The sequence below is a fragment of the Nothoprocta perdicaria genome, unplaced genomic scaffold (genome assembly GCF_003342845.1).
Source record: "Nothoprocta perdicaria isolate Ctin4 unplaced genomic scaffold, notPer1 scaffold_64, whole genome shotgun sequence".
Lineage (NCBI taxonomy): Eukaryota > Metazoa > Chordata > Aves > Tinamiformes > Tinamidae > Nothoprocta > Nothoprocta perdicaria.
The window spans coordinates 3,769,351-3,788,073 of record NW_020455910.1 but is presented as its reverse complement, the minus strand read 5'-3'; the positions used below and the strand labels follow the sequence as shown (position 1 = coordinate 3,788,073).

The 18,723-nt window shown below is 38.6% G+C and overlaps 1 protein-coding gene across 1 annotated transcript in view; it reads left to right on the top strand.

Moving 5' to 3' along the window:
* The window catches only part of UBR5 (ubiquitin protein ligase E3 component n-recognin 5), a 64,552-nt gene that overhangs the window by 24,523 nt on the left and 21,306 nt on the right, over nt 1–18,723 (top strand). The window contains exons 16-34 of the mRNA XM_026050056.1: nt 6,014–6,157; nt 6,251–6,362; nt 6,565–6,719; nt 8,167–8,364; nt 9,407–9,617; nt 10,234–10,278; nt 12,216–12,342; nt 12,570–12,721; nt 13,100–13,195; nt 13,625–13,748; nt 14,094–14,191; nt 14,953–15,101; nt 15,536–15,627; nt 16,402–16,548; nt 16,644–16,762; nt 16,852–16,978; nt 17,084–17,213; nt 17,454–17,614; nt 18,188–18,427. Of these exons, the coding sequence (XP_025905841.1) occupies nt 6,014–6,157; nt 6,251–6,362; nt 6,565–6,719; nt 8,167–8,364; nt 9,407–9,617; nt 10,234–10,278; nt 12,216–12,342; nt 12,570–12,721; nt 13,100–13,195; nt 13,625–13,748; nt 14,094–14,191; nt 14,953–15,101; nt 15,536–15,627; nt 16,402–16,548; nt 16,644–16,762; nt 16,852–16,978; nt 17,084–17,213; nt 17,454–17,614; nt 18,188–18,427 (2,627 nt within the window). The remainder of the gene's footprint in view (nt 1–6,013; nt 6,158–6,250; nt 6,363–6,564; nt 6,720–8,166; nt 8,365–9,406; nt 9,618–10,233; nt 10,279–12,215; nt 12,343–12,569; nt 12,722–13,099; nt 13,196–13,624; nt 13,749–14,093; nt 14,192–14,952; nt 15,102–15,535; nt 15,628–16,401; nt 16,549–16,643; nt 16,763–16,851; nt 16,979–17,083; nt 17,214–17,453; nt 17,615–18,187; nt 18,428–18,723) is intronic.

The window sequence follows — 18,723 nt, the reverse complement described above, 5'->3', positions numbered from 1 at the left end:
CTTTCTGCCTGTTTGACCCCTCTTGCAGGTTTTTTGTTTGTGCACAACAAAGTGATAGCAATCAACTGAATATGTTTTGGAAAATAAACAAACATGCTGAATGTTGAAAAAAACTTTCCTGTMCTTTAAGTTGTAAGAAAGCGTTTTGAAACGCATATGTGAAGTCACATTTACAAAAGCTCTTCAGGGATTAGAGCAATAGCTCCCACATTTGTCCAGTTAGAGTGGAGGGTTAAGTGTGTTGTGGCTCTTAGATACCAGCTGGATTCTTAGGAGAATCTTACAGTCATAGAATGGGAATATTTTGATTAGATATAGGCACTGTGCTTGCTGGAGAATATTTTTTTCCCATTAATATGACAGTAGATGTATTTAATTTCACTAATATGAAAACCTGTTTGTTTGCTCCTCCTGATCATCATTGTCTATACCTGATTTCTCCTTCAGTGTCGTGTGCTAGCAGGAAYGGTTAGGTCATCTAGACAGCTCTTTGTCCCTTACAGAGAAGACATCTAGACAATGCTTCAAAAACAGGAATGGCAGCACAGATTTTCTATGAAATGAAAAGATAGGGTTGCTTTCTGCTTGATTCATGGAAGATTTACAAACAAAAGAAAAAAATCTTTGAAGGGTGGAGACTTATAGTGATTTTTCACTATCTTGTTTAGGTCATTTCTGTAGAGGAACATATGAAAGAACTTAATTTGACAGAACAGATACCTATAAGCAGGGTTTTGAGATCTAGCTGATGTCTCTGGCTGCCAGTAGCCAGCTGTGGACAAGCAATGTTGCCTTTATCTGTCCTTACCCTTTTCGGAACAGGAACAGATTTAACTGGTTTTGTATATAGTTGTAAAGGTGGCTTGCTTAGTGGGCAGCATTGAGAACAAGTACTCTAATAAATACAGAGGAGTTTAAATGTTGAAATGCTATTATTTTTCACTGAAGTACATTGAAGTGCTAAAAATGTTGTGTTGTGAATAGAGTTATTAGGTCTGGTGTGTTTTGTAACAGTCATTTAAGGCCAAGATGTATTTTGTTATTGCTGATCATCGAGTATGGTGTGCTTTTCCAGTGCTGTATATTATTGTTGGCATTTTACCWGTTACAATCTTGCAATGCTTTGTTAGCTCAAAGCTTAAACAGAATTCAGCATGCAAAACAGTAAAAAGTTTTGCTTAGAGGTGTCCAGGTTGACACAGAAATAGATTTTTTATGTATTCTATGTATTCTATGTATTATGTATTCTATTTATGTATTTTTATACATTCTGTTTGTTCTTTGGTTCAGTTCTGCCATTATATGAGAGGGTTGGAGGCCCTGCAGCCTGCAGAGAGGGCACTGTTCACAGTGTTCACTTAGAGGCCTTCAGAACAGCTGATGCTGTTCATCGTGAAACAGTAGTGTTAGTAATTTACCTTTTTTAAAGTTAGATTGGGCAGAAAGATAATCTGACTTGTGTGCAGTCTGAACTGTTMTTTTTTGAGTGTATTCAGATGTTCAGATTGCAAAAGCTTGGCCAAATGGGTTTGGATTTTTGTAAGTTTCCGGAGTTAAGGAGTCCAGTCTTTTTGGAGAACACTGGATATCTTTGGTTTTCCATGGGCTSTTGTTTACTGGATGCCTTTATGAAAACTCGTGTGTCTCGCTCCTGGTTGCCTTTGTAGCTGGAGAACCCTGCATGAGAATGTATTACTTCCCATGTAACCTGGGGGGTTTGTTTCCTTTGGCATCTCAGAAAACTGGAAAGGTTGGAGGTGCTGCTCTGAGTTTTAAGTACTTGATGCTACGAGACATTGTGTCAAAAGCATGAGACTTGGTTTCTCTCTAATCGCCCTCCTTACGTAGAAGATTGGTCGAGGACATGAGTAATGGGACTTCTTTGAGAAATAGTGAGCGCTAATTTGCCAGATATACTTTGATTGCAGCATAAAGTGAATAATCCATCTTTGAGTGCAAAAATCTTGCCTTACGTGATAGTTCAGGTTTGAATGAGTAAGTGAAGGAGCAAAAAAATTGATTGCTCTCTTCTTAACTTCAGCTGGAGCATCTGAAATGCTGTAGATTTATATCCTGCAGAATAAAGTGAAATAGCCATAAATGTTTGCCCCCTTTTAAAAGCATTTTGTTAGTACCTTACAGGACAGAGATACAAATGTCAGCTAAAGCTTCAGGATGGAAGCTTCAAGTAGTTGCAACTTATTAGAGTTCAATCTATATCTCTAAAATAAATTTTTTTCTGGAAAGATTGTGTTGCTCTGGTCTTCGGTATATGTGAAATCTTTATGGAAACTCTAGAAGGTGCTTAGTTAAGATTCTTCCTAGGCCAAATATTAAAATTCTGTTTGTGAAGCAAGCAGATGGCCCCAAGTTTTAATGTGCTGGTTTTCTCTTTGGACTCATCCTTAGGCTGATCTGTTAACAGTCCTCTGCTGCATTCCAGGGTCAGGGCTTGTGGGAGTTCTGATCCCAGTAGACTGTACAGCCAGCATTTTACATGCTACATCATAGGTCAGGATTAATTATAATTGGTGCCAAAGGAACACATAAATGCCCAGTGTGTTGTGAAATGCAAAAATTCTTGCATTGGTCTATTCTTGAAAGAAAGCAAGAAAGCAGAAGRTTCTGTCAGATAAATTCTTGGGATTTAGTCATCTTTCTCCTTGAAGTGTATTCTGTTCTGATCCAATTTCAGTTTAAATACGTGTGTGGACTTGGAACAAACCAAGCCTTTATTCCTTCCAGTCCATCAGTAGATGGAGGAGATGATGTTTGTCAGCTAATGAGTTATAGAAGACTGTCAAACTAATGCAAGACTGATGGCATGGAAAAGCCTGGCACTTGTCTCTTCCGTTGCTTGCGTTGGCACCCTGCTTGCGTTGGCAAGCCTGAAAAATGTGATGAAAACATCTCCTTCCAGCCTAGCTTAGGCAAGGCCGGGGCTGCAGGAAGCTSTCCTTACTGTTCATGGACACTGAGGGGCTAGAAAGTGGTTGAGTCTGTCCTGTGAACTTTGGGGTATCCACCAACTGATGTGAGCTTCTGGATTTCTTGTTCTGGAATGACTGGAATTGGTTTCTGGAACTGCTACTAGAGAAAAGGGTAGGGGACCTGGGTTGGAGCAGCTTTTTGTTGTTCTTTGGCAGCTGCGGTTCGTTTTGGTGTGAGGCTTCCATTGGCAGTGTCCAAGGCCTCCCCAAACTGCTCTCTTCATCAAAGTTGTCCCGGATCAGGTGAGACTTCCATGTATTATCCATTTTGCAGTTTCTATGCCTGGAAATCTTACCCAGTTCTGTGGATTTTATGTAACACGAATTGGATGGAATGCTTAACTTATACTTTGGGGTATATTGTTTTAGTCAGTCACTTAAACTTTTTATTTTTGATTGSCTTTCTGAGTGTGAAGCCTTCCAATCAGAAGGATGACTTGAAAAAGAGCTCAAGGCAGACGCGGTACTAGCAGAGCTGTCTAATCTCTTGTAGGACTCTGGCTTTAATCCTTTGAAGCTGAATACTTTTTAAGATTGTCAGTATTTCTTTGGAAATGCTCTTTCTACTTCAAGAATAGAGGTAGAAATGTTTTCTGGTATTAAAATTATTCTAGCAAGCAGAAGAAAAGAGACCGTAGATTTTTCTTGGTCTTCTGCTGCCATGTCTTGAAAGGAAATACAGTGACTCTGGATGGGGGGAAGATGAAAATCTATAGATTTTTTTTCCCTATTTGTTTTCTTTCAGTTCTTTCAGTATGGTCCTTATAAAGCAGGTGCTTGTGCATAGTTGTGTAAAATACTTGTTTCTAATTGAAATTTTTAGAAAGTTCACAGATGTTGTGAAGTTGCATAGYGGTATGAACAGTGTGAGCACATGGCTTCTATAAGCTGATGTGTATAAATCCTTTAAGCTCAGTGGTTTTTTTTCTGGCTAATGTGTTTTTCAATGAATACAGACTTGAGGTTCGATTCAGTTAGAGGAATGTTAATGTAGCTCATTTATCTTAGTGGCAGCCCATTGAAATACATCTTTGCCTGTCAGTCTGTGTTCTCTGCAGTTGCTATCAAATTTCCATTTAAGTTCCTTGYTGCTTGCCATATACGTGGAGAGATGGATGATTTATATTTCTTTTTGCAGACAACCAGCAACTGCAGTATTAAGTGTTATACAACAAATAAAATTAAGTTCTTTAGTTTAAAGACATGAATTTCTTCTCAAATAAAATCTTAATAAACATATTTTCTAGTTTTCCAAGATCAAGTCGAAATATTCTTTAAAAAAAAAAAAAAAAGACACAAATGCAACCAGTTCTAGCATGTGCATCTTAAAAGATTGAGCCTTTGGCTTAGAGATAATTTCCCCAACCGATTCTTCCTGCAAACTGTTTATAAACTTGAAGCTTTATGAAGGACACTTCATAGGTCCTGTTAGACATTGACTATTTAGATTAATCTGTTTTCAGAAGAGACCCATATTTAAAAGACTTTTTCAGTAGCTGTTAGTCACTTAAAATATTGCCATGTCGGATTGGAAGCTGATGGTTCAACCATCAATATGAGATCAAATTAGTCTCACAGCCTTGGAAAAAAAATGTGATTGCATTGCACCTTGATCAAATTATTTTGACCAAATCGTGATTTTTCTCAAGGATACTATCTTGTAAGCCTCACGTCAAATCTTGTATATTCTAGATCARAGCTAATGTAGGTGACTTTTGTGTAGGTCTGAATTTTGGCACTTTTTGGCCGTTCCTCTGGTTGCGGGGAGCTCTGCTGCGGCGCGGCGCTGTTGGGGCAGCASGTGCTGCAGCTCCCTGGAGAAGCTGGGGGCAAGCAGGGAAATGTCTGAATAGTTGTTACCTATTGTATCTTGAATGCCTGCTTTTTATTTTGGAAGACCTTTAAAATAGAAAGCTTTTTCATCTAGATCTTTAATATTGCTTGTTTCTTTTTACTTAGGCCCTGAGCTCTCAACAATTTCTAACTAAGAATGATGGTTGCTCTTACCTAGTTTTGATCAAGACTTGAGAGCATAGTAAGATCTTGTTCATTCTAAAAATTAAAATACCATCTGCCCCCCACATGGGTAACTTTTTTTACCATCCTGGGAAGGTTGTGGTGCTAACTGGTACCTCAAAGGACCTTGCTGTTTGGTGATAATGTAGGATGTTTCTATATCAAGGAAACCAATTTTGACAGTTCTGATTAGATATGCACGATAGCAACTCTTTAGAGATGCTAAGAATCTTGTAAGTGATTGTATTTGTAGGATTAAAATACTTCATTTCCACCTTGAGAGACACACATGAAGTGTTTCTAAATATGCGKTTGTATCTTCTGATCCTACGGGTTTGTGTGAATTTGAGTTTCATCAAATGCAGGGAATAGGTAATGGACTCATAAAACACTGCTCTGTGCATCCTCATCTTGAGGAATGAGCATTAAGACTGCAATAGAGGCTTAAAAAATMTGAAATGGAAAAGATGAGTAAAGAGTGATTTACTGTTTCTTGCAATACAAAAACTAATAGGCACCTAATAATGTTGAATGGTTATCTAATGCTTGGAATTCATTGCCACAAGGATAATATCTATTTCAAAAAGAGATCAGACAGAGTCTATCCTGGCTGTTAAAGTTGTCTGAGGTTACCTGTATGTGGAAGCTGGACCGATCTACCAGGGGCGTATCAGTATAAGCTTTTCTAGCAGCTGGTGTGGATTCCTGTTGGAGGTAGGGTGTTGCATTGGAGAGACCTTTGGTCAGGGTCAGGATGCTCATGAAGTCATTAAGTAATCCACATTTCCAAGTATTCAATGTTATCTGCAAAAGCAACGGGCTTGTAATCAAGAGCTGGAATCTTATCACTATTTTTTGTAAACTTTATTTTTTTCCTAACAAAGATCTGGGTTCTTTTGAAGCAAATCAGCCTAAGCTCTTTGCAGTCTCTCTCTCCTGCTTTTTTTATTTCTTTATTTTTTTTCCTCCAAAGCTTTTACAAAAACTGTACTATATTTTGCTTGTAGGTGCTAAAAGTAGATGGTGCTTATGTGGCTGTGAAGTTTCCGGGCACCTCCAGTAACGCAAGCTGCCAGAGCAGTTCCAATTCGGATCCTGATCCTTCTTCTCTCCTCCAAGATTGTAGACTGCTCAGAATAGATGAACTGCAGGTATGTCTTTGAAACTCCTGAGAAAACAAGCAGTATTTTGCAGTGTTAGTACTATGTGCAAACTGGCTGTTAACATTTTATGTACATTTTTAGGTAGTAAAAACTGGTGGAACTCCAAAAGTTCCTGACTGTTTTCAGAGGACGCCTAAAAAGTTGTGTATTCCCGAAAAAACAGAGATTCTAGCAGTAAATGTAGATTCAAAGGGTAAGTAGGACTTAACCTTTCAAGTATTCCTTTGTGTTCTTTATTACCTTCCTCCCTCCCTGGTGGAAAACTACAGGTGTCTGACGGAAATAATTGTTTTCGCTGATATTAATAAATCCTTAACAGTGTAATAGTTAGGAGGTTTTTTTTACTGAATGCCATCAGCAAAGGGATTAACCTTTCTCTTCATGTATTTTTGAAGGCGTGCATGCTGTCCTGAAAACTGGGAACTGGGTTCGATACTGTATATTTGACCTTGCTACAGGAAAGGCTGAACARGAAAATAATTTCCCTACTAGCAGCATTGCGTTCCTGGGTCAGAATGAGAGAAGTGTTGCCATTTTTACAGCTGGACAGGTTTGTTTTGCATCTCAGTCATTTGACCTCACTGTGTTTCACTTCCTTTGTCTTCAAACGGCGTGGTACAGCTTTTGGGAAGCTTTTCCAAAGACTGGCAAAAATAAATGGGTTGTGAAAGACTCACTGCTACGCTTTATATTTTGGAAGAGGGGGTGGGGAATCACAGAGTCCCAGGATGGTTGAGGYTGGAAGGGACCTCTGGAGGCTGCCTAATCCAGCCCTCCTCCTCAAGCAGGGTCAGTTAGAGCAGCTTTCCCATGACTGATTCCAAAAAGGTTTTGAGTATGTCCACGATGGAGATTCTCTGCCCCCTTTGGGTCAGTCACCCCGACAGTAAGGAAGTTGTTCCTCATTTCACATGTAACTGACTGTGTTTCAGTTTTTCCCCTTTGCCCCTGTCACTGGACTCCATGAGAAGAGCCTGGCTATGTCTTCTTTACCGTCCCCCTTCACGTATTATACTCATGGATAAGCTCTGCCTTGGGCCTTCGCAGCTGTGAGCCGGCCCTCGCGTGGGGGGCCCTGCAGTCCTTGGTCGCTGTAGCCGCTCGGCCYTGCTCTCGCTCCAGTAGCTCCGGGTCTCCCTTGTGCTGTGGGCCYAGAGCTCCAGGTGCAGCCTGAGGGCCGGGATGACTGCCCATCACCAGCACGCAACACTTCCCAAGGAGGCCCGGGGTCCCCGTGGCCACTGTTGCTGCTAGGATGCAGGGGAGCTGCAACGTAACTCGCTTAAGAACTTCTAATAATTCTGTTCAAAGACCTTCTTGGTCCTCAAATRAATGTTTAAAGAAAAGATTGAGTAGTTACCGTGCTGCTGTAAATCTGCTATCTAACCTGGTTTCAGGAGACAGTGGATATTCATCTGACCAACTTGAAAACAAATGGAATTGTTCTCCCCAAATCTGCATTTGATACTAAAAATAATACTGATTATTTTCCAGTTCTTTCTACCGTCCAGTCTTAAGCATACTGTTTTATGTGATTGCAGAGCTGATTTCATAGTGCAGGCATACATGAGGAGAGTTTAGCATGAATACCAAAATCACTTCATTAATTTACACCTAAAGAGAAGCCTTCGCTTGTAATAGTTGAAACATTTTTGGCAAAGGAAGTCAGCTGGTTTGTTTCATGTTGTATATCTAGGTTTCTGTTGCTGCACTTCAGTAAGCCAGCACAGATACCTTATGTTTCATTACTCATACTTCAGTAGAGATGTGTTGTGAAAACACTTTAAAGTATTTGTCATGTTAAAGATGCTCCAAGTGTTTGAGAAAAAGAATATATTGTGCTACTTGTAAGGGTAAGAGGCAGGGGTGTGAACAAGAGTTAGGGGTAAATCTGTCTCCTTGTTGGCAATCAAGCAGATGTGGACCTTTTGGGAAGGGTAATTTATAAATTGTGGAGCTATTAACATTTGCATTTCTTTTTTTCCTCCCAAATGTAGGAATCTCCTATTATCCTTAGAGATGGAAATGGTACTATCTATCCAATGGCAAAAGACTGCATGGGTGGGATAAGAGATCCTGACTGGCTTGATCTTCCCCCTATTAGTAGTCTCGGAATGGGTGTTCATTCCCTAACAAATCTCCCTGCTAACTCGACCATCAAAAAGAAAGCTGCTATAATCATCATGGCTGTTGAGGTAAAATACTTTCTCATAAGTTATAATGTGCTTTTTTGCTGCTTGCTTTTATAAAACAATGCTTAAAATATTGTAGTGTTTAGAATTTGTGTATATACTAATTTAAAGAAAGGAATACCAGGTGAAAAATCTCTTACAAACATGAAAATACAAACAAATGTATGCAGTACAGTGAAAGAAATGTTTTGGTGGCACGTAGCTTCAGTGTAAAACTTGATCCGGCTTTTAACATTTTAGTTTACTCTGAAGCTGTCACTCTCAGCTGCGTATCACCAATATATGCATTTTATTTAAGTTTTAGGCGTATACTGGTTTTCTGAGGGGTACAASAACTACTTTCTTGCTGTGAATGCAGTACATCTATCCGTACTTTTTTGTACCTTACGTTAGACCCATTAATGGCGAGAGTGAGACCGTTCTCACTCCATTTGGCTGTCAAGTTCCTCAGGCCTCTGTGGTGCCGTGTGGGCAGCTCTGCTGTGAATGTGTGCAGTGCTCCTGTGCTGCGTGTGCCCTGCTGCTGCCAGGAGGTGTCCTGTGCCTGGAGGACCAAGATGGGCTCACAGGGGAGTGTTCAGCCCTGTGGAAAAGCTTCTCCTATGGGCTGAGCTTCGCAGGCCTTGGGAGGGCCTGYGAGCCGGCATTCCTTCACTTCTCAGCTGGCACATTATTAAAGATAATTATGTAAACCTAGCTGAGGCAGACAACGTAGTTTTCCATTTGTACCATTCTTGGCATTTTAAGTGTAGCCATGAAATTTTAAATCTGTCTCAAAAATGAAACTGCGAGACGGGAACTGCTCTCCTTTCCTCAACCTGTTTGTGTTTAGATACTATTTTCTCACTCTCTCTTTTTTTTTCTCCCTTTATTTTAATATTGGGATAATTGACATAACTTTTATTCTCAACAGCTCCTGCACTGACTGCCAAGAGATGTCCTAGACTGAGACATTTCTGTTTCTTTTAAAAAGAGATACTGAAGATATTGTATATTTGCAATCTGTGCTTTCATTTGATAAATTATTTTATTCTCTTGAGTACAGAAACAAACTTTAATGCAACATATTCTCCGATGTGACTATGAGGCTTGCAGACAATACCTGATGAATCTTGAACAAGCAGTTGTCTTGGATCAGAACCCCCAAGTGCTGCAGACCTTCCTTGGCCACAGATGCGATGGGAACCGCAATATCCTGCATGCTTGTGTCTCCGTGTGCTTCCCAACCAGCAACAAGGAGACAAAAGAGGAAGAGGGTGAGCTCAAAAATGTCATGAAAATAATGTGAAAATCTTGTAATGCATTTTCAAGAGTAGCTACTTTATAAGGTAAAGTTATTTACTTTAAAAAAAAAAAAAACCTACATTCTTTAGATATGGTATCTTAAAATTTAGCAGCTAAAATATGTCCTAACCTTTCAGAGGTGCTGGACCGAAAAACATATATATGTTCTATTTTTAACTATTTCAAAACTTTTTATCTTCATTGGTTGTAAGATGCAATTGTTTTCATGTCCACCTACTAGTTCTAGATGAATGCAAGTATTTTTCCCCTTTATGTCAATAATAGTTTTTTAGCAGAGTATTTTAGATTTTACAAGGGTTTTAGTTTATGCCTCCGTGAAGAAATGTTTACTTGCAGTTTATACTGAGAAATGTGAACAATAATTTGTCAAGCCAGACAGTGACCTAATTTAAAACATCTATTAAATACTGTTATGTGAAAATGCCCTGTTAACAGCGCAACAAGGTTGCTAAGTCAGGCGCTCAAAAATTAGGAAGTGCCAGAATTGAGTTTACCCATGTGCCATATATACATGGGTATGATTGTGATATGGTCTGTAATTACACCGTCATACTATTTTTTTCACAGGACTACCTCATTCAGTGCACAAGATGGACGGTGCTCACCGAATGGGTAGCTATTCAATATTTCTTTTTATCCTCATCATTCAGTGTGTGGCCCCATTCCTTCCTTAYTGCACACCATACAAGCCCTGCAAGCCCTGTGAATCCACTTCCTTGTGGGATTTTGTATGATGCTGTCATTAAATTTGTTAGACTTTAACTGTTCCGCCTATCACTATTTATAAAGTGGGACTAGTGCTACAACTTGCTCATTTGTTTGAGAGTATTGTAGCTTGAAGTTTTTATGTACTTAAAAGTGTTAGCTAATCTTGAGAGTTTGTTTGAGAAGTCTAGAATCTGATCTCATTTTTTTTGAGTAGATGTTTCAARACGTTTTATACCAGAGCTGAGTTTATAGTGACTTTAGTTGTTCTGTGAATGTGAACCATTTTTGTGAGTCAGGTACCTGTTTAGTGTCCAAAATTGAGTTAAATGTATCACGATCATCTGTAAAAACTGGTTTCACAGAGGTCTGTGTGTTGTTAGATGTGGCAGAAGTAGGATCCAGGTCTTCCGAGTGATGTCTAGGGGCATTAAACACAAGATAATGTTTCCCCCTCTCCCATCGAGGCTCTTGCGGCATTGCTACGCACCTTACAATTTTTGCAGCAGATATAAGGCACAAACAGCTTGCTCATCATAGAACCCTTCATCTTTAGTGTGTCGTCCATCCTGTGCACTGATTGAGGCAGGGGTCTTGTTTGGAAAAAAAAAAAAAAAAAAAAAAAAAAACAAAAAAAAAAAAAAAAAAAAAAAAAGAAAAACACCAACAAATAAAATCCAGCCAACCATGTAACTGAAGATTGTGTTTTACTGTAAGCACATGAGGAAGCTGACATAAGGATGCATGGGCAAACTTAATCTGACTTTTTTCTAATTTGAGTGCTTGTCTTTGCAACCTTGACATTCGTTGAGTAACTCATTTGGATATAATTTACCTTTTCAAAAAAAAAAAAAAGATGTGAACCTGGTAGACTCTYTAACACCCCTCTGCCTCTCTCTCTTCCTTCACAAAAGCTGTTTTTAAAAGGGAATTCATATCCTTTGATTAAAAGCACATTCACCTTCACTGCAACTGCTAGCAATTGATAGGAGGACAAGCTTATTTTCTTTGCATCACCTGGAGGGAAACGGTGTCTAATATGGTGTCTAAGTTAAACTGCCAAGAAGATTGATTTTGAGGGTAACACGTTCAATTCAAGACTCCAGATGTGATGTTCCTTAACAATTAKAAGTTCTTTCCCACTGAGTACCTGCCTGAGATCCTTCATTCTTCATCTGGCTTCATTCTTAAATGCCAGAAGAAGAATTTTGAGGGCATGGCTAAGTGTTTGGGGTTGTTTGTTGTTGTTTTGCTCCGAGATCTTGTTCCTAGTTTCATCATAGCTTCCATAGAATGGGTCCAATTTTTCTGCAATTCCTTTATCCAGATATGCAAAGCTGGAGAAAGATTGCTTTGTTGTTCTGTGGCTTGATGCTTCCTCAGTAGAAAGGAACTTTGAAAAATAGATCTAAAAGACATGTCCAAAGCATTTTAAACTGTTAGAAGTTCTGATATCAAATTTTAGTGTCTTTACTGAATATCTATAAAGMGAGTTTTTTCTAAAGATGTAGAACAGATATCATAAGGCAGCTAATAACTAGGTTTCAATAACACTTAAAACCAGGGCATTTACTGTGCATAAATGAATCAAGTGATTCATGTCAAAAATGAACGCCAACTTTGTCATAAACAGAGGAGCTAGAATTCAATTAGTTAGCACTGGAACCAAGGATAGATGGAATATCTCGGTCTTACATCGGAACTGTTTCATACATACATATACGTATGTATCTGTACCTTGACGGATCAGTCAAGGATCTTGTTTGAGGAGTGCTAATGAGTCGAGATGTGATGAATTATTGCTAAACGAGGCTCTGGCAAGCACAGTTTTTCTGCATTTGCAGAAGCCGAGCGCTCCGAGAGGAACACCTTTGCCGAGAGGCTGTCGGCCGTGGAAGCAATCGCAAACGCCATCTCCGTCGTGTCCAGCAATGGCCCGGGGAACAGGGCAGGCTCGTCAAGCAGCAGAAGGTAAACTGACTCACTTTGCCTTGCTTTCTGTCTGCTCATTTCAGTATTAATTACCAAGTTGATTCTTTCCTTCAGTCAAGCTTAAGAACGGCTTCTGTTGTTAGTCTAAAACTGGATTTCACTTCTTGCTAAAGAAAAATGAAATTTTCCCTTTTTTTACTGTGAAACTTTGCTTTAATGCTCTAATAATGAAAGTGAAATAACATTTTTGCTTCTTTCTTATTCAGTTTGAGATTAAGAGAGATGATGAGAAGATCCTTGAGAGCTGCTGGCTTGGGCAGACATGAAGCTGGTGCTTCATCAAGTGACCATCAGGATCCAGTTTCTCCCCCGATAGCTCCTCCCAGCTGGGTTCCAGATCCTCCTGCCATGGATCCAGGTAAGTCTGCTAATGTATCAACCTAGACCATAAAATCTGTACAGACTGTACAAAGTACCACCGTACTTAACAAAGGTACCAGTAACTTTTAAGGTGAACTGCTTAGACTTCAGCATGAGACTAAAATATTTAATGTCAYTGAGCTAATGAGACCTGCGTAAGAGCTGACCAGGATGTATCTTCTAATGCTGTTGCCAATCTGCCAAGTGTTTTGTAATGCTGGTTACACGGATGCTAGTCTAGGAATGTGGTGTTTTGTAGGAAAGGACACCAATTAAATACAGAAAAGGTGCAGGGTGTTAGACGCTGCAGAAAGAGCATGTTGTTAGGGATGTTTTTATGTATTGATGTACATCCTGCTGTTCTGTTTACTGAAAGATGGTGACATTGATTTTATCCTGGCCCCCGCTGTGGGATCTCTTACCACAGCAGCGACTGGCACCGGCCAAGGACCTAGCACCTCCACTATACCAGGTGAGAAAACACTACTTACGTGGTTATGCTTCAGAAGGAAAATGATCTCAAAAGCTGTCTTTGCTTGTATGGACTTCTTGCATATGCAAACACTGCTTTCCAAATTAGAGATTGAGTGCAAACAGAATTTTAAAAATGTACATTAAGTGCATGAAGCCCTGTGTTGTGTTTTACATACGAAGTATGTTTACCTGGAAATGACATATATGTAATATATCATAAGTAATGATTATGARATTGGGCTTTTACTGCCTGTATTTCAGAGTGAAAATTGGAACTGAAACTTAAAGTACTTGAGTGAAACGGTGCTGACACGAGCAAACCAAGGAATAATCGAGCTACTCCCTTCAGTGAAATATCATGTTATTTGCTTTTAATAAATACTTATTTTGGAGAAAAGTGTTTATATACATTTTTTTCTCATTGCAGGTCCYTCTACGGAACCCTCTGTAGTGGAATCAAAGGACCGGAAGGCGAATGCTCATTTCATACTGAAGTTACTCTGTGATAGTGTCGTTTTGCAGCCTTATCTCCGAGAGTTGCTGTCAGCCAAGTAAGGGTTTCCAAATGAATGCTCACAATCCTTTATAATGGTATATCACCTGACATTTATCACATAAAAGCCTTTTGTAAAAGTTGCATAAAGACACAATATTTCAAGTAGAGAATTCTAAATGTTGACTCTTGGCTGTGCTTATATCCTACCATCCTTGAAAAGGGGATATATTTCACAGAAATAAAATGAATAAGAAAAGGTGCTTATTCACTCATGAAWTTTTTGTTTGTACAAGCTTGACAAGTGTTATGACAATGTTCTATTAGTTTCCTATTTTTCCTTTTGTAACTAAAATCAGTTTTGACTTTTTTCCTTTTTTTTTCTTTTTTTTCTAATTCACAGGGATGCAAGAGGCATGACACCATTTATGTCAGCAGTTAGTGGCAGGGCGTATCCTGCTGCAATTACAATTCTAGAAACTGCCCAGAAAATTGCTAAAGGTAAATTAGTTTCAGTATTTCTAAGTGTGTTCTTTCCTTCTGAAGTTTGGCTTGATAATGAATTTGTGCACATTCTAAATGTTACTTTTTTGTGTGAAATTACGTGCTTGAGTAGGTGTTGATGAGGATAAGACTTCACAGAGTCCGCTGCTTTYTGCTCTAGAAATCCTGCTATTATCCACTATTGTTCTATTGTGAAGTGTATATATATTAAGATGGAGTTCTGTGATTATTACTGTTGTTGTGCACCTCATCTTTACAAGCATGAAAGGATTAACTTGAAAGTTCTTTCTTTGAATTGAAAAATAGGATCTGATTAAAAATATCTGCAGAGCTAGATCCAGTTCATGAAAAGTCTCTTGCAAAATCTTGTTTTATCACTCTTGAAACTTGACCAAATTAGAGCGATGATTTGACAAGACCTTTATGTATTTCTTAGAAATACAGTGAATATTCTTCTTCTTTTAATCCTTCAAAATGGTGTTTCGTTGAATTCATTAGAGAACAATAGTTTAAAAAGGAAGGAAAAGCTGCTGCTTGTACTTAGTCAGGAATTTGCAGCTCCTTCCATAACAAATACCTGTAATGTGGCAAGCAGAAGATTTTCATTTAAAAAAAAAAAAAAAAAAAAAAACCCTATGAGGGAGATTTTATTCGAACTGAAAATTCCCTATGGGGTTTCTGTTTGTGGGGTCCTTTTTTTTTTCTTTTTTTTCTTTTTTTTCTTTTTCTTAACGCTGATATTTTGTTCCTTTTGTCAGCTGAGGCAACATCAAGTGAGAAGGAAGATGATGTGTTTATGGGAATGGTTTGTCCTTCTGGTACAAACCCAGATGACTCTCCTTTGTATGTTTTGTGTTGTAATGATACCTGCAGCTTTACATGGACTGGTGCAGAACATATTAATCAAGTAAGATTTATTTGTGTTGTTTTCTGTGTACACTGTTCAGGTACTAATCTAKTTTTTTAAATGACTAAAGTTGCAATGTTTTAATACTTCTAACTTTTAATAGTCTGGAGTAGTTATTGCTGTCCTTAATGTCTTCTTATTCTCAAAGCTGGCTGTTGTATCAAATTCTGTTGCTAATACTTTGGGATTTTCCCTCTTGCTAGTTTGGGCAAAAAAAAAAATGGAGAAAAAATAGTCTGTATTTTCAAAGACTTAGCTAACAACAAAATTTCTTAGATTAAAATTGACTTATTTCTATGCGAGGACATCAATTTGAACAAGTGTAATTTTTTATAACCTCAGATATTGCAAGATAGCAAGTATTGCGGGGAGAAAACTGTAAATGATGTTTTTGATAAAACTGCTTTTTAAATTTTTTTCCTTGTCTATTTAAGGATATATTCGAATGCCGAACATGTGGCTTGTTGGAATCTCTCTGCTGCTGCACAGAATGTGCAAGGGTCTGCCACAAAGGACACGACTGCAAGTAAGTTTTGTGGTGCTGTGTTCCTTTTCTTTAAACTAAATGAATCACTTGGAGTTTCTTTTGTGTACTGTTAATTGTCTCTAATTTAAATTCTTCAGATGTTAGAGAGACAAAGATTCATAAAGTGTTTCAAATATGTCAGTTTTATTTCCTTCTGCTCTGTAACGTTGAGGATTTAAAGTGAGAATCCTGTGAAGCAGTTTTGTACTTTTTTGCTTTGGAAAGTTAGAGTAAATGAATAAGGAAGCCTGTGACATCTTCAAAGTGCTTGATGAATAAACACCCTTTTGAGAATAATGAAGCTAAATAGTAGAGAGGTTTCATTTTGGATGCTTCTGAAAGCTGCTGATGCCAATAAGCCCTCACTGGAGGCCGTTCCTGTGGCGTTTCAGAAAGCAGGGTAGCATATTTGGCTCCAAGATAACTGCAATAAGCAAAGAACTGCCAGTCCATAAGAATTAGTGAGATTCTACTGTGTGTGGAAAGAATTTTCTTGTCTGGAAGCTGTTTTGGGGAGGAATCAACAGTTTTAGATGAGATCTATAAAGACATTAGGAAAAGCTCTGTGGTGAAACTACCTTCAGAGAATCAGTTGTAGGTGCAGACAATAGAAAATGCTGAGTGTAGCCACTCAAGATGTCTGTGTTTAAGTTAGTTTTTGGTACCTTTAGAACTTTACCAGAAATAGTAATAAGTACACAAACACCCTCAGCTTGTTTAGAAGATCCTCTGTGCCTGAGCAGTGTTGTAACTTACCTTCTCCTTCTATTGTAGGCTCAAACGAACATCCCCGACGGCCTACTGTGACTGCTGGGAGAAGTGCAAGTGTAAAACTCTAATTGCAGGACAAAAGTCTGCTCGCCTCGATCTGCTTTACCGACTGCTTACCACCACAAACCTGGTTACTCTGCCAAACAGCAGGTGAAGTCTTACTTTCTGTGATTAAGGTAGCATGATGTTTACAGTTTCAAATATACAGTATATTATATCTCCGCTAATCAATTTYTGCATTGCAGGGGTGAGCATCTTCTGCTGTTTTTAGTGCAGACAGTAGCCAGGCAAACGGTGGAGCACTGCCAGTACAGGCCTCCTAGAATTAGGGAAGATCGTAATCGTAAAACTGCAAATCCAGAAGGTAGGAGCTGTTTCACTGGAACAAATAAGCAAATTCTGTATTTCTGTATCTCTCTCTCACTTCTGTTGTTGTTTTTATTGTTTCTTTAGATTCTGATATGCCTGATCATGACTTAGAACCTCCTCGATTTGCCCAGCTTGCTTTGGAACGTGTTTTGCAGGACTGGAATGCACTGAAGTCTATGATCATGTTTGGCTCCCAGGAGAATAAAGACCCGTGTGTATTTATTTATAAATCCTTCTCAATGCAAAGTTTGATCTGACATTAGAGACCAACTCACTTACATAAAGTTTATTGCTCTCCTTTCATTTTTTTTCCAAGTCTTAGTGCAAGCAGTAGGATAGGTCATCTTTTGCCTGAAGAACAAGTTTACCTTAATCAGCAAAGTGGAACCATTCGCTTGGACTGTTTCACACACTGCCTTATTGTCAAGTGTACAGCAGACATTCTGGTAAGCACTCGTAGTCATGCTTGAAATACACTTCACTGACACATTATTCAGAACTGTATCTTGGGTGGCTCATATAAGAGACTAGTGTGAAATTTACTTTCAGTGGTGTTATTTCTAATTGTACTGCTTTTAATTATTCTACTGTTTTTAATTATGCTTTTRTGACTATGAATCAATTTTTTTTTTTTCAAGCTTCTACATTGCACACCTTTAATGTGTTGTAATCACCTTTTTCAATAGCTCTTAGATACTTTGCTGGGTACTCTAGTAAAGGAGTTACAAAACAAATATACACCAGGACGCAGAGAAGAGGCTATTGCTGTTACAATGAGGTTCCTGCGTTCTGTGGCAAGAGTGTTTGTCATTCTTAGTGTAGAAATGGCTTCCTCAAAAAAGAAAAAGTAAGTGCTTTTTTGGTTTTGTGTGTATGTGTTGGGCTTTTTTTATTATTATTTTTTTCTATAAATATGTTGCTGCTAATCCGTAATAGGCAGAATAACTTGAATTAATTTGCAGTCTGGGAGCAGCATTGTGTGAAAAGTATATAGTTGAAGATTTGACAGTGGCCACAAATATCATATGCAGCCTTTTAAATAGATTTTTTTTTTTTAAGGATTCTCCTAAACTAGGATGCTGAACTTTTCAAAAGTTCAGAGATTGGGGGAAGTGAATTTTTTTTTTTTACAAATTTATCAAATGGTAATCATCAACGTTATCTTTCTCATCAACGATAGATTTAGCCAGCTTTAGTCTTAAGTTACTGAATGATAAATGTTTTTAACTTTTTATTAGTTGTGCAGATTGTTACTACACATCCCAATGCAAACCCATACATGTGTGTACGTGCACACATATAATAAGTAAATATATATGTGTTGATGAATAGCATTTTGTAGGAACATTGATGTAACTAAAGATTTTTGAAGAGAAGATGCATTTGATCTTTTTCCTTCTTTCTCCACCCCTTCTCCCAGCAATTTTATTCCACAGCCAATTGGAAAATGTAAACGTGTGTTCCAGGCATTATTGCCCTACGCTGTCGAAGAGTTGTGCAATGTAGCAGAATCTCTAATTATTCCAGTCAGGATGGGAATTGCACGTCCTACAGCACCCTTTACTCTTGCTAGCACTAGCATAGATGCCATGCAGGGAAGCGAAGAGCTGTTCTCTGTGGAGCCGCTACCGCCTCGGCCATCGTCTGACCAGTCGAGCAGGTAAAGCTCACTACATGTTCTCCGCTCCTGCAGCTTGTAAGAGTTAGAGTTTTGTTTTGTTCTTCTGTTAGCTTTTTACTTACAGGCCTACCATTTTAGAAATACTTTCCTAATGACAGAATTATAAAATAATTAAGGTTGGTCTGGACGTTCAGAGGCCAGTCGGCTCCAGTCCCCTTTCCCAGTTGCTTCAGRTTCTGAATTTTGTTCACATGGGTTCAGAATCTCTCCAAGCTTGGGAAATCCACAATGTTTTGGGACAGCTTTCTGATATTTGACCGCCCTCATTTTGAAGA